Source organism: Lagopus leucura, unplaced genomic scaffold, assembly GCF_019238085.1.
Source record: "Lagopus leucura isolate 7727_CA_CO unplaced genomic scaffold, USGS_WTPT01 Super-Scaffold_100030, whole genome shotgun sequence".
Classification (NCBI taxonomy): Eukaryota; Metazoa; Chordata; class Aves; order Galliformes; family Phasianidae; genus Lagopus; species Lagopus leucura.
Genome location: NW_024962281.1, coordinates 4,115,716 through 4,131,574, shown reverse-complemented (window position 1 = coordinate 4,131,574; position 15,859 = coordinate 4,115,716). Strand labels below are relative to the sequence as shown.

At 44.2% G+C, this 15,859-nt stretch overlaps 1 protein-coding gene across 3 annotated transcripts in view; it reads left to right on the top strand.

Annotated features, from left to right (window-relative positions):
* RASGEF1C (RasGEF domain family member 1C) overlaps positions 1-15,859 on the top strand; it is a 71,221-nt gene that overhangs the window by 37,502 nt on the left and 17,860 nt on the right. For all 3 annotated transcript variants that reach the window (XM_042881634.1, XM_042881635.1, XM_042881636.1), the window contains exons 2-6: positions 1,934-2,116; positions 3,613-3,735; positions 6,279-6,416; positions 11,439-11,651; positions 14,545-14,619. In XM_042881634.1, the coding sequence (XP_042737568.1) occupies positions 1,940-2,116; positions 3,613-3,735; positions 6,279-6,416; positions 11,439-11,651; positions 14,545-14,619 (726 nt within the window). In that variant the 5' untranslated portion in view covers positions 1,934-1,939. The remainder of the gene's footprint in view (positions 1-1,933; positions 2,117-3,612; positions 3,736-6,278; positions 6,417-11,438; positions 11,652-14,544; positions 14,620-15,859) is intronic.

The following is a 15,859-nucleotide window of genomic DNA, read 5'->3' as shown; positions in this document are numbered from 1 at the left end:
AAGGAGGATGTCTCAGCACTATGTACAGCTGGTTTTATTCAGTTTGTTTTAAAAACAAACAAACAAACTTTTAAGAAGTATTACCATGTATTTCAGCAAGATTTCTCATGTAATGAGATGTAAAAGTTCAGGCAATATCCTGTTCAGACACGTTTTGATTTGATAATACAAAATGGTGCTGACAGTGAGGGATTGCACAGAATAAATCACTGAGTTCTGTTTTACACCAAAGCCTGCATGTGTCCTGTAAGTTCACAGCTGTTCTAACTTTTGCTTTCCCTCATCTAGACAGCAATATGTCTGTGAGATTTATTTCTTGATCTATATGGACTCGTAATCTTTGTTGGGATTATTGCCATAGAAACAAGATGTACGTAGCGCATGTTAGAAGTAACAAATGGGATTTGGCAGTCTTTGCCATTTACTACACAAAGTCTGAGATGTGTACAAAAAGCAGCAATTGCTTATTCTCAAAGCCTTATTTACTGGCACATCTGCATGTTTATTAAAACTAAACACTTTGACTTCCGTTCTAGCTGGAACGCCATTTAGATATTCTGATCTTTCAACTAAAATCCCTGAGATCTATTTTGCCTTTCAGTCGAGGCAGGAATTGGTTGGGTTTGACTCTTTTGGCTCCTGTTTGCACAGTTGCAAAGCCTGGAGGCAGCCCGTGCTCCCAGCCTGCAGAAGATGCTCCTTGGGAGGATGAAGTCATGAAATTTTGCCCATACAGCCCAGCTTCCCACAGCACTGTGAAGCTCCCAGTATCTCCCAGAGTTTCTCACCCTGCCTGGCTTGCAGCCCCTTCTCCTCAAGGCTCAAGCAAATTGTCAGGCTTCAGAGGCCGTGTGTGTTAAAGACCCTTGTTTGGGATGATGCATTTGCTGACCTGGGAGTGCGTGTGCACTGTCCTTTTCCCAGTCCCTATCCTGTCCCATACCCAGCCTCTAGTTGAGAGCAGAGCTGTTTCTTAGGGGGCATTTTGGAGACAACTGGAGATGCTTTCAAACCCTCAGGGTGAGATCTGTCCTGCTTCACCATCTCAAAAAAAAAAAGCAAACCAAAACCCAGCTTTGCTCAACGGAGGAAACACCTAAAGCTGATTGTAAGCCACAGAACTGAGATACAGCCTAGAATACAAGCTGAGGAACTGAAATATAGCAAGCTTGAAGTGGGCTGCATGCTCAGAGCTTGCCCAGCCGCATTTCCAAAGGTACTGAGGACTCTGCAGCTCTTGTGAAGTCGGTGAGTGCTCAGGATCTTTCTGAAGTATATTTAGTACCTAAGTGTAGATCTAGGGCTGACTAAATTCAGGCTCCAAAAACAGTGTCTGCCTTCTCCCTTTTCCTCATTTCTCTTTCCTTTGCTCTTTAAACTCTTGATCAGGTCGCGCATTCTCTGCGCCCTCCAACTCTTCCCATTTTTCCATCCTCCTCCATTTGACATCTGCTCCTGCTGCTGCCCCTCGCCCACTCTGATGGCTCTCCTGGGGTGGCACCCCTCTTCTCTCCCTCTCTCACCCTAAGTCCTCCCTGCCTCATTCTCAGAAGGGCAGAGGATAGAAGCAGCAGCTCAGCTCTGCTCTCCTTGAGAACCTCCCAAGTCCAAGTCTCAAGTGCCCCATCTCTCTTGTGTGGGGCTGGTGGCAGAAAGAGGAGTTGGCATAGAGCCCTTGACTGGAGTGGGAGCCCAGAGCAGCCACCATCATCATCAAAGATACAAACCAAAATGGCCCATTTTCCTCTGTATTTCCCACCACAGGTGTAATCCACTAATGACAACTCTAGAAGAAGATGCAATGAAGGGATAACGTTAACTTTGCGAACAGGAAACTCTCATTAGTGGCTTCTGATTTTCCAAACAACCAGACTACAGATGTGGCTGTGAATCTGATGGATCTTTGCCTGACGTGAGCTTCTCTGTGTTGCAGGAAGGTATGCCCCAAACGCTGAGTTCTACCAGTATGTTTACCCCATGTAGCTTCAGCCCTCATCTACATACTTCTAAAGAAGATGAACAAGGAGGGCTTATCTTCCAGGATGGAAACCTTACCTCAGCATCTCTGGATGCTCTAATCCAGCATCTCATACCTACCACTGATTACTACCCTGAGGTAAGCAATTCACAGTATAATAAACAGTTTAATTTTGATGAATTGAGATAGAGCTTTATGCAAAAGTGCCGATGTGTTTGATTTTGAATTAAGAGATGTAATTTAAAAGCTGGGTGAATTAATGCACTGCTTTGAATGCTGTTTCACCATTCTGGGTTTGTTTCCTTGAAAAAGTAGATCCCAGAGTTTGATGCTACCTTTAAATAAGAAAACAAAGTGGAGAAAAAAAATCTGTGGTGACGATGAAATAGCGATTTGTCAAGAGAACTTCAAAAGTGCATCCCAGGGAGGGTTAGATGAAGCAAAAAAAAAATCAAGTCTGAATGGGCATTCAGTTGAATTTCAGTAGCTGTTCAAGTTGTCCAGGTGTCACTGCAGATACAAAGCATTTCCTCAGTGACAACAGAAACGCTGCTTCTGATGGCCTCATAACAAACAAAGGGTTATGCTCATGCTCACAGGGACTTTGCAGTCGCTGGACAACAGGACGCAGATCCTGATCCTCACTCAGTCAGTGAACACTCAGTGTTTCTTCACCACTAATGTGAGTATCTGTAGTGGAAGCAGGTTTATGGTCCTGAAAGCCATTGACTTCACCAGATTCTGCACGTACTCAGTGGAATAGAACAGAGTTTCACTGGAAGACTTTCAAGTGCTAATATGTCTCCGTGGAAAGGCTTGTATCTCAAAGCAGCAGAGTAGCATTGACTTCTAGGCAGTTTAGAGGTCTACTAAAGTTATCAATGCAGAGCAGACAGCATGTTTTAAATTACCCACAGCTCAATTTCTGATCAGCTAAAAATAAGCAATAAAGAAGCATGTTAATTATAAGAGAACAGAAAGGCAATAGAATAGGTAATGGGCAGATTAGGCTGTGAGATTTTCATTAAGCAGTGTGTGATATGAAATATTACACCCGCTGCTCAGGAGCATGGCTGGGTCTGGGGGAAAGAAGATAATCCAGGCACCAGGAGGGGATGGGAAGCAGATTTCTGAAGATTCATGCATGTATTTTAATTTCACTGCAGGAATACTTTAAATAGTCCAAGGATTTATCCAACAGGCCTGCTCCCCTCAGCTTTCAGATGGAAGGCTGCATATGGCATAGTTAGACTGGTAGAAATGTGGAGTAGCAGCCGAATAAATTCAGTGTTCCCTTATGGAGGCAGGGTGAGACTCCAGGGCAGAAATGAGATGTGACTGACCCCAGGGTTTCTGAGCTCACAACCCAGTACAGCAAAGGGATGCCTGAGTCTACACACTGAGTATTCACTGCTCTCTGTGCATTCCTGGTGGTGCTGTCTCCAGTACCTGGGCCATCTTTGCTATGGAGGTAGGAGATGCTGCTGCTTCCTGCACTCACTGTAACCAGTTCCATTTTAAGGGCCAGGAATCCTCCTTCCTTTTGGACACTCAGCTCTGTCCTATCAGTTCCAGTGGAAATAAAACCACAGAATGTATGGTTTATAGTAGGTCTTCTTGTTTCTCTCCCACAGAAAGCCTATATCTTTACATTCCTGCTGAGTTCCAGACTCTTCATTGAACCCCACGAGCTTTTGTCCCGAGTTTGTCACAAGTGCATTGAGCAGCAGCGGCTGGACGACCCTGTGCTGGACAAGGTTAGTTCATCATTTTCAACAGGCAGAGTCTGGTGATCCGGTGTGTGGCTTTGCCTTCTTTGGAATCGAATGAGACTTTCTTATAATGATGGCTGTTGCTGAGATCTTGACATTGAGGCATCTTAGTATCCACGTCCAAGAGCAGCGCTCCAGGCACCAGTCACTTCAGATCTTCTTCTGATTTCCCTTTTCCCCATTTCAGTCTTCCCAGGTGACTTTCCTTCTTAACTTCTTTAAGGCTTTGATGAAGCCTGCGGGTTGCAAGGAGGTAGGATGTAAACCTCACACGCTGTCAATTGCAGATGTCAGCACACTGCTGTCTCCCCCATTTTACTTAATGCATCTGCCCTTTCTCTTTCTTACTTCTGGTACAGAACGTAGCAGTTCCCCTTGGCCTTACCTGTTACTGTGAACACCACATAACAGCATGCAGCTTCCCACTAATCCCTCACTGCCAGCACTGACAGATTGTCTGCACAGCAGTGCTGCAGAGCGGCACTGTCTGGCACACCAGGAACGAGTTGAAGCAGTGGTGAGGCTATGACGAGCTAACAGAATGAGCAAATCCAAGCTGTTAGTGTGTCACAGTCCTCCTGTTTTGCCCAGGTGACTGTGCAGACTAGTACTGTGTACGACAGCAGACGTGTATCCTCTGGCAGTCCTCCAGGCGCTGCGGTGCACATGGATGCCACTGGATCCCATTCAGCAGCAGATTCCATCTGGGCTCTCCTCAGTGCATTGATGGAAACCTCTCCAGTACAATACCTGGAACAGGAGCTGCATCTTGAGTGCAGTGGAAGGGAGAAGAATGTGCATTGGTTGCAATTTTCCAAAAAAGAACCTAGAATTCTGGAATGATTTTCAGGATCAGCCTTCCCAGCACTGAAACACAATGACATCAAAATGCTCCTTTACCGATATCTGTGTGCTTGTTTCACCCAGGAAACTGTTGGCATGAGTAACAGGATCTCTGCCTTCACTACATGGTACAACCAGCCAGACAACATGGAAGTCTAGCATGTAGGCTGCACATACAGTGCGAGTTAGAGCTATCTGAGTGAGGTGCAGCATCCAAGACAATTTTTTTTGAGGCGTGATTGATTCTGTTCTGTTATGACACTCTGAGATACAAATTTAGGAGAATGAAAATGTGAGTATTCCAGAGTTTTGCTGCTCATTTCAAGAAATTAGAAGTATTACGAAGAGCTCCCAGTCTGCCTGAAGTGAATCTGCATTTTGGAATCCCTGCAGTAATGTGCAGGTGGTGGGACACAGCTGATTTTATGTCACTGGGAGTGGGCCTGACCTCGAAACTTTGCACACTAGTGACCTCCCATCCCCTGAGCCATGTCCTGTGACTTGCACAACGTCCTCTCCTTCAGTTCAGAATAGCAGTTTGTACAGCTGGAGCAAACATCTCCCCAGATCTTTGCAGTTTCCAATAAAGCTTTCCCTTTAGCAGCCACCTGCTGGTCTTTGAGAGTGAGCTTAATGCTAGCTGACAGCAGTTATATTTAGAGATGTGGTTCATTGAAACCTGTTGTTGGTGGAAAGCTAAAATACTCATTTCAACCACCTTGGTTGAAAAGCAGAGACTCAAGAGTATAATTTTCACTGATTATAGGGTATACTTTAGCTACAGTACGTAGGATGCAGAAGAAGGCTGTTTGTTTTGCTCTGTGTTTTCTGTAAATAAAAGTGCAGTTTCTTGTTTAATGCAGTTTCCTTTTCCCTTCTTCTTGGATAACAGAGGATGAAAGCTTTGGAAGCAGCTGCACTGGCTGTCTGTTGAGATAATATTAAGGCACCAGTTGTGCTGTGCCCCACATTTCCCTCCTTGCCCTGTATCATCCTAACTATTCTTGCTGCTGCATCCTCAGATAAAACACACCAAAAGCAAAGTGGGCACCAGCTGTGTGTTATGTGAGTGTCCTTGTCTTATCACGACCTTAAGCTTGTGTTGGAGAAGAGCAGTGTTATCACCAGTTCAGGTAAAGCTGATGAAATGCTGGTGTGTCCATCAGTTCTTCCTCATGTTTTGTCTGCCACTGGTCACTGAGGTGGTTTTTTTTTCATCCAGACAGAAAAGAAACGAGATTCACCACTTTGTTGGTCAAGAAATGAACTATGATCAGGTTTTTGGTTTTGTTTTTTTTTTTTTACAAGTGGATGAAAGCACAGGAGGGTTGTGATCAAGGAAGAACACAGGGTTCAAATCATCACAAGAGCCTGTTGTTTTTAAAAAAGGTACAAAGGTTGCACCAACAAAATGTCCAGCCAGGCACAAACAGACCAATTGCATGTGCAGAATACTTCAATCTGCATGTAAAACAGATAGCTGTGTATGCATCTACGTGCTGATATTTTTGCATGCCAAAATGTGTCATTTATGCACTACACTATTTGTTTGCATGTGTGCAGATTTTGTAGGTGCAACTGTAAGTGCCTTCTTTGAAAATCTGGCCCCACATTCAGAAAAATGCTGGAACTTCAATGAGTAAACACGTTTCAATCCCTGTGCTTTATTCTGGGTTTCACTTCAGGCACGGATCAGAAAATTTGGACCCAAAATCTTGCAGTTGCTGACGGAGTGGACAGAAACTTTCCCGTATGACTTTCAGGAAGAGCGGATGATCGGCCATCTGAAAGACATGATTCACAGGATAGCCCCGTGTGATGAGGTGAGGATGTCTGACGTGGGGCATTGTGTGAAAGCGTTAACTGCAGTTTCCCACTTGGTTCTTCCTTTTCCTCCTGATGTTTTCCACTTTCTCTGGAAAATCCGTTTTGTTCTCCCCTAATGGTTAAAACCTCTAGTAGCTTTGCTGAAAACCACGTCTCTCTTGTGGCAGTGACATGGGGATACATCACAGTGATCAGCAGAACCCATCTTCTGCACCTTTGTTTCTAAAAGAAAACTATTCCCATCTCAATGATAGAAGATCTGAGACATAGCATGCACCGAAAGTGTGGTTAGAGTTCAAACAGCAAGAGTGGTGTGATCTCCCAAGTTACAATCTATAAGAAGAATGAAGTATCATGACTCGAGAGCAACCACCCTGCACAAGCAATGGCTGAGGGAGCACTTCAGGGTGTTTGAGGTAGTGTGTGAGAGAAGAAGAAGCAGGCAGTCATCAAGTGATGTTGTGGGGCTAAAAAAGTACTATTATTGGCTTGAAGGAACCTGACAAAGGCTTTCTATCTCTAAGAAAATGAGTGGTTGTAAAAGTGGAATCACCACGGGGTGTTTTTGTCCTTTTTGTTACCTTTCGTGTCTTCAGTCTGGTAACTTGTAAAACAATCTTTGCATTTTGCCATCTTTTTCATTAGTGAATCAAACGGGTTTGGTTTACACATTCCTGCCTTTTGTATGAGAGTTCACAGACTCTGTGCTTGAGCTGGTTGATGCTGTAGAGCTGGCACCCAGACAGAGGGCAGGTAGACACAGAATGGCAGACTGGTGCCACTGGGATCCCCATCAGAGTCCATGTGATCTATGGGCCAAGACAGCTTCTGTTGAATCCAGTCTGTTTTGCTGATATTGTGAGATAGTGAGGGAGCGTTCTTACCTTTAAAAAAAAAAGCATATTTATGGACATGTAACTTCTCTGGGAGCATAGAAGTGGCAGAAGACAGCAGTGTGTGGCCCTATGGGCAGAAACTCAGTTTAGATGGTAGGTCCTGTTATTCAAATGAACGAGCTGTGTGTGTGGCAGAGCAGGACATGGGGAACAGAGCATCTGGGAGACCTGCTTGTAAACTCAGGTGGGTGAAACCCATAGGTTAATTGAGAAACATTAAAAGTACCACAAAGTCTGTGAAAATAACAAGGATAAGAGCAAATAGCATATAGAGCTCTAATTACGTCTGGGTTAACCATGGGAACTCAGTTCCATGGGCTGCCCCAAGGCCTGGTTTCAGGACACAGATGTATGCACTTCAGTATGACAAAAAGCACAGCACCCGTAGAGTCAAAAAAAGGAATTAGCAGAGTTGCAGTGTAATGAAAAGGAAGTTGAAGCCTCCTACCCACATGAAACATGAGAGCAATGGAAACAGCTGCTTTTGGGCTGGGCTGGAGGCTCTGGGTGGCTGTAGGCTGGCACGGCTCTGCTGACTGGCTGCAAGGATGGAGGATGGGAAGGGGAAGTTGTGTGGCGCTTCACTGGAGGTGGAGGAAACAAAAAATGCTGCCAGAAGAGGCCATGGTGAACTCAGCTTCATTGATTAGAGCAGTTGAAACTCTCCCTGGCAATGAACTTGTTTCAGCCAGCCACCACAAAAAAGGGCATCAGCATCTGAAGTGAGAGAAACCTGTACAGACCTGCCCAAGTTCTGTATGCTGAAAAGAGGGAAGCAGCCCATAGGGCAGTCAGCAGGGGCTTTATGGGAACAGAGAAAACCCTTTTAAAGGCAACTGCTTCATGTTAAGCTGCTGCTCTGGAAAAGAGCCTTCTTTTCCAGGGTAAGATCAGCCTTCTGCGTACAAAGCAGGCTTGTATTTGCCTAACTTGGACCAACGCTGCACACCTTTGCTCTGGAAGGTGCGTAGCTACACGCTGATGTTCGTGGGTGCTTTGGTGGACCTCTGACTGGACTGGCTTCAGATCACTGTTTTACAAATACTACTAGACCCATAATTACAAGTGATTATGCCTGAGCAAAATCAATAATTAATTTAAGGAACAGCTCATATCCTGCAGATATGAATTTCTTTTCTTTTTTTAAGGAGCAGCACGAAAGAGTGCTCGTGCCCATCAGATGTTTGCAAAAAAGTTGTTCCCATTGTGGACCACAGAAATTAAAGCTTGAAAGATTTGTGAGGTCATCTAGTCCATGTAGGTTAATGCAGGATTTTCCCCTGCAGTGTATGCTTCTGTCCTTTGTAGAGTCCACTTTCCAAAGGCTCTGTGATGTGCTTATAAAGGTGTCCATGCTGAGAAGCATTTCTTGGTAAGTGCTGTGATTTGCATTTAGAGTTAGAAATTTTAATTAAAATTTGAGCTCCTAAGCCACCTGCTGATGCCTGCTATCTTCAGAGAAACTTTCCCAGTTAAGAATGAAACATTTGCTTTTAATATTAAACAGAAGTATGCTTCTTTTGACTGTTAATGTGGCAACGCAGTGAAATAGATGATAAGAGTCCAGCATGCAGCTCCTGTACAATGGGGGGTCACTTTGTGGCAAGGTAATTATCAGCACACTGAAGGTAGTGAACAATATTGTTTTCAATTAGTGAACATAATTTAAAGAAAGCAGGAAATGCTTTTAAAGCGACAACAGCAGGCTTAATTTTTCTCTCCTCCAACCTACAGTAAGGTTTCTAGGTGAGTCTCCTCAAGAACTTTATTCTATGAATTATTTTTATTATCTGTCTCTCATTTCATTCTGCTCTCTGTTTGTGTTTCTCAGTCCTTTGGTTACTGTTGTCTGTCTGTATCTATCTTTTTGTGCCATGTTCCCTATGAAAGTAGATCTTTTGATGACTGTTTGTTGAGAGATCCACTAAACATCAGTGCATTTCAAACTATTCTGCTTTTTAGCTTTTCACCCAACAGTGAAGAATTCAGTGGGCAAAGATTCCTTATCTGGTGTCATTTCTGAAAGAGAACTGGGTTTTCTGCTGAAAGTTCTTTAGCCAAATGCTTTATATGTCACAGACAACTTCTACTTTAGTAAAAGTAATTTCCACATTTACAAAATGTGTTCACAGAATGCTGAAATATTCCCTTATTTAAGTTTCCACTAAAAATAGCATTCTAATCATAGAACTTGATAAGCTGTGCTGAGTTTTGCAAACACACCTGGATGTAAACCGGAGAAGTATTTAGATGGTACTCAGCAGTTTGGGTTCAGGATGGCCTTTGTAAATCAAAAGTCTGATCATCTGCTTGGGTGAGGAATTGCATGAAGACCAGCAGTCTGTTCTCTTTGCAGCTAGTACACATCAGGAACTGAAAGAACAGTTTTTATTTTCTAAAAACCTGTTTTCAGTGATTTTTCACTTGATTTTTCACTCATGCTCCATGATTTTGAGACCTGTGTGGATGTTCTCCCAAGACAAGTCCCTCCTACCTCCTGGGTCATTGCTTCATTTACTCTGTTTTGTCTCTGTTTTGCAAGATAGCCTGACTGTATATTGCTTCTCTGGCCCGTGCTCCAGCCTGGCTCAAAAGAATGTCGTCTTTGGGTGAACTGAAAGGTACCTCAGTGATGTGAAAACTTCTGTTGGAAGAGCTGTACGAATATGGCAAAACATTGCAGCAAATGCTGAAGCGTTTGTAATTTTTTGAGGGTTCCCAGCCTCAGACGTGTGATAGAAACAGGGTTCATGGAAGCATGTTATTCTTCACTACTCCCACAATGCAGGAGGTATGCTATGTATACAAGAATACGGACCTCAGCAGCTAAAACTGAAGACCTGCCTACCACCTAGAAAAGTCTGGAGAAGACACAAGCTGTTTCTGAACCATTCCCAAGTGTGCACTGGGCTGTGACTCAGGTGTGTGTTGGCTTTCATGAGATGTCAAACTCCAGCCAGGTCCCTGATGCGATGATAAGAACTGCATGGAGAGTACCAGGGTGTACATCTGCTGTACAGTACAGATGTAAGAGAAGAGGGCTCTGTGCTGGCTCTGGTTTCACACTGGCCTATTACAAGCAGATGTTACTGACAACGTGATGTTACTGAAATCTGCCCAGATAGAGAGTGAGGAGATATCCCACTTGTGAGCAGCTGGATATCTTTGTGCTGGGATTGGAGCTGGTAGTAGGCCAGCCTGGAAGCTGTTTTCCCAAGCAACTGCTCTGTGAAATTGAGCTGTCGTACCCATGCCTGATGCTTCTTTGGCTGGGAGAGCCCACAAGGTTTGGCTGTCGAGGAACACCTCAGTATGGTGTGAAGTTTTAGCCCAAGGACTTCTCCAATTAATCCTTGTTTTCAGAGCCCATCCACCAGTACTCTCAGTTTTATGATGTCTGCATCTGTCAGTCACGAGGAGTTGAAAGCATTTTTATCTACCCATCCTCCATGGCCAGCAGCTCTGCTCTTTTCCTGCAAAGAGCTGCTCTGTCTCTGAGAGGAACCTGCACAACTGAGTAATGATCATCCTGCTGAGCGTATGGCTGTGCCTGGAATATCTTATGAGCATCTTTCACTGGCAATTAACATTTTGGATATTAAATACTCAAAGCTACTCCAACTGGGTAAAAAGTAACAGTGTGCTTAGCTGCTCTCAGCAAAGAAGGATGGAGAGAAAAGCTGTAAAAGCACTTCATATTCTCAATAAATAAGAGTTGACTAGCAACTGTTAACAGGTAGAGCTCTCAGGCAACGTGTCGCTGACATAAAGGATGAGTACCAAATGCTGCTGTGCTCCAGAAAGCTGCAGTAACTCATGTTGTAGCATTCCATCTCCTCTGCTCCCTGCAGCATGGGTGTTGGCAGCAATAAGTGAGTATTAGTGCCAGCCCAGCCCACCAGTCCTGCTTGCCTCTTCTCTAGACTGCAGTCTGTTTCTGTGGTCTGGAGCACAGTACTGTAATTAAGCCAACTGATTGTTCTGAAATAGGCACGTTGAAAATAAAATGATAACCTGTTGCTGGCTTAGGAATACTTTGCAGAAGGTAAAATGCAGCACAAAAACATACCTTCATCAAGTTCTGTGGGTGGTTTACGTTTCTTTCTCTCCCTGTCTCTCCAGGCCTACTGGAAGAAGATGAATCAGCTTTTGCAGACCCTGAATCAGAAGCTTGCCACCCTCAGCCATGGGCAAGAAGGGATTGTCAAGATCAATGCTGCTGTCTCTGATAAGCTGGTTGCCTTTAAAAGTAAACCTCCATCAATTCAGAGAGAAATCCTGAGCGTCTGCAGTGACCCTTACACTCTGGCTCAGCAGCTGACACATGTGGAGCTGGTACATGGGCATGGTTTCCAACTTTCACAGTCAGAGATATTATTTTAAGCCATCAGCTGCTAAGTATTCCAGACACAACCAAAAAGCGTCTGCGCTGCTGCAGCACATCACACTGCTGTATCAGCACTGCAGTATGAGGCAGGGTCTGAAAGGTTAAGAGATGCATGGGAAGTGAGAAATTACCAGTGTTCCTGTGCATTTTGGGGCATGTCACTTTACCTTTTGAGCTTGCTTTGTCATTAAATATGAGTCTTTGTTCCAGGAAGGTGAATAAGGCTTCTGTAAGGTACTTGCTTTGAGCTATAAAACCTGAAGGTGCCATTGAAGTGGCTGATCGTCAGCCCGTTTGTTAATCAGGAAGAAGTTTTAACTCAAATCCATTCCCACAGATACGTAAAGCATCTGAGCTGCCTTTTTCTTTCTTCCCCTTGTTACTTTGAGTGTGGACATACAAGGGTGTGCAAATATCAGAAAAGCTTCCCACCCCCAAACAAAGTCCCGCTGTTTCCTTCCTTGGACCGCAGTCCACTCTCCATCAGTCTCTGGATGATAAATGCACCAATTGCAGTACCAAAATCTTTGCCAGAGCGTTGTGTTGCACACCTTTCTGCCAGGTTCAGGTCCTCCAAGGATGTTTGCAGAACACAAAATGTTATTGCTGCCATCTGCAGATCTTTTGATATTGTAACGGCTTTCTACTGCCTGTCCTCCTGTGGACAGTGTTCATTCCAGAGAGGAAGGCTGGAAAAATTAACCATAAAATGGACTGTGGTTTGGAGAGAATATTGTGGAGTTAAAGGTAGGGATTCTGAAAGTAGCTCCTATTGTGTTTGTGAAGAAGTGGGATAGCTCGGAAATGCCCTAATTTTGGATCATCTTCTCACCTTGATTAGTTTTCAGAATGTGCAGCTTTGGCTCTCTAGCTGTACGTAGTTTAAGCCAGGAAGTACAAGTCCTTTTGCCCAGAGTTTTTTTCTTGCTTTTCCTTTCCTCTACAATACAAGTGTTCTCCAAGGATTCCCTATATTCAGATTACACTTTTAAAACTGATACACCCAAAGATTTTCATGCCACTTTAATCATTGCTCCCTACCTTCTCTTTCACTTACTGCATCTGGTGCACCAAATGCATTGCACTGAAACTGTCAGATACTTAATTGTTAGCAAGAAGTATTTCTGTATTTAATAACAGTTATTTCTGTTTAAGAGCTCTGTACAGGCACCAGTGGCATGGTGAGAAGACAAGAGGAATACCTCAAGAACAGCCATAACATTTTCACTTACACAAAACTACCACTGATTTTAATGCTACTCGAGTGTCCTATGTCTGGGCTGTACGAATTCCACAGTATTTCTACTGAAATACTTCGTATGACCTACAACCTACTGCAAGTATTTTTCTAATAAGCGTGTTAAAGGGCACGGCAAATAAGAAGGAACATGTTTCCTGTGTCACTGAAAATACTGCCTTTGAGATCTTGTAACCTGGGGATCATTTTAATGACTTAGTTTTCATTCCAAAGCATTTTGGAGACTGTACAGTAATGGTTTCCTTGGATATTGAGGAAACCAGCCCCCATCTGCTGACTCCTGGGCTGTTCTGTTGTGGGCTGTGCCCGTCTCTAGCTCAGTCACTGCTGCTAGATTCTTCCTTTTATAGACAATGTAAATAATCTTCTGTCTTATTCCAATAGAACTGTGCTAATGGGCAAAAGTAGAAGTCAAAGGGACTTAAGGAGCGTATTTGAAAACATAGCTCTGAGGGCATAGTTCATTAAGATAGGCTGAATAGGCTGGATGGCAGCTATTATAATTAATTGTGACTGCTGTAAAACACCAAATCTTACTTCTACATATTTCTCTCGGTACCTTTTAGGTTAATCAATATGATAGATACCAAATCTCAGAGAAATGGCCAAGTTCCCACTGGTGGCGGTGAAGCTGTGTTAGCAGTCAGCACACACTGCTGTAACACCCAAACACACCTGCCCTGACAGTACTTTTCAGAAGCACTGACAGCTGCTTGGCTCCTTCAAGGCTGTCATTGCCAGTGCTGAATAAACCTTCCACAAAACAATGTTTGCTTGTATCAGCAACGTGGGCCCTCTGGGGAACCAAAGGGAGCTCCCATAGAGGCAGAATCATGAGTGACAGCGTATTTTTTTAGTCCACAGTGCTTACTGTGGTCTTTTAGTCCTGATGCAGAGGAATAAACCGCTCTTCTTCCCAAACAGTGGCTGCTGGTCTGACTGAAATTGCCACATTTGTTCAGGATCTGGTGGAGGTGGACTGTCCTTTATCAAGAGAGATCTGGGTGCTTTACTCGCTCTTGTTTTGGGTAATGCCTGGGATGCTCTCCAGAGTGAGCAGTGACTGTAATCTAAGCACACACATCTCTGGTGCCTTCCCCAGTGGCACACAGCCAGCCCCCCAGGGCATCACCTGAGCTTGGCTGGTAGGGAGGCAGGGTCAGAGCACTGCGCAGCTGCCAACGAATTGCCATGGTTACCAGAGCTCAGTATTTCTGCCATTTGAACAACTGGGAAACACAGCCATTGAGAAATGCTGGGCAGCAGTAGGTCTGTGGCAGCTCCAGGCACGCAACTGAGGTCTTGCAGCTCCCGGATGAGGCCTCGAGCATCAGCACCTTTCTGTCTGAGCACTGAAGAGAGCTCTTGCTGTGATTTCTCACTTATAAGATGTACACTTTCTATTTTCTACTGAAATAACTCTAATTGTTCTTATCAGTGTTAACATCTCATGCTAGTTGTCTGTCTACAAGTTCAACAACACCATTCAGAACTTAAAGATAATGGCAGTGTTTTATGAAGAGAAACAACAGGCATTGTGGAGTGCTTTCTCATTTCTTCCTGTCTCTGTGTCTCTCTAATAGGAGAGGTTAAGTCACATCGGACCTGAGGAGTTTGTGCAGGCATTTGTACACAAGGATCCTCTGGATGGCACCAAGGTATGTTCTGTCCACATAAGAAATATTTCCAACGGTAACTGATGTAATCCATAAGAGCAAGCCTGGGACATCACCAGGGCAAGGCAGCTAGCAGGGCTGTATTCTCACAGCAAGGATGGACCTGTTGGTGAAGCTCTAGCTGGTGGGTTCATTGCCATTCCTTCATGGTGAGAATGTGTCCCAGCCAGAGACTGGCCTACACAATGAATTTCTGGCCTTTGGCTCTTCCTCTTCACCTGTTTTGGCCAGGGCACGCAACTTGTAGCTGCATGGAAACTGGAAATGTCTGTTCCTAATGTTAAAGGCATAAGGACTCTGGCCATGATGTAATGGCCACAGTGTGTGCCCAGACACCACAGTACTGAGTCAGTGCGTCATGAATCAACATTCTCTCCTCTCTATATACAATAGCTTTTAACCCGGAGCGCTGCAGGGAACGAAGTGTCTGATCAGGGTTTCCTCCAGAGTTCTTGGAAGCAAGTTGGAGTCTTTCCATGAGTTCCAGTGGGGTTTGAAGCAGCATTTCGATGAGTGCTTCAGTAAGGAAAGAGAATTCCAGCTGGAGAGCAAGAGTTTGGTATTTCATATGCTGACAAGAAAAGAAAGAGGATGGAAAATTCTTACCCAGAACCACAGAAGGGCTCCCACTGAGATCATCTGTCAATGGCAAAATTGCATCATTAGATAGAGGAAGACTTCTTGCTAAAATGTTCTCCAAAAAGCACCAAAATCACTTCTAAAGGTGAAGGGAGGGAGGTATGAACAGACCAAATGTGCAGTCGTGAGCTTTCTCCTTCTTGTACTGGAGTTACAGAGATTCTGCAGTTTGTTTCAGGGAGAGAGGAATGGGCAGAGGTGGTGTCTCAGGTGTTGTGAACATTGATCACATCCTTTAGGAAAGAACCCCTGTGTGACAAAGATGTGTCAGAAACATGAAATATCAGGGCAGCCGGAGCTGAGATTTCAGTAACCCACTGTGAGCATGAGGGACGAGATTGAAAATGAAGTGTCTCAGGAAGTCATCATCTCTGTTACGAAGTAAAATGAAAGAGATCAAGTGGAGGCTCTGAATCTGAGTAAATTTTGGAAGGATAGGAGGGAGGCAGCAGTGAATGAAGTCAAACTACGTAAAGCCACGCAGGGGAAAGGATGTTAAGAGGGAAATGTTCAGTAATAAGCTGAAGCAGGCACAGTGGCTGTAGCTCTGCGTAGAATTTGTCTGGAATTTCAAATGTAGTGG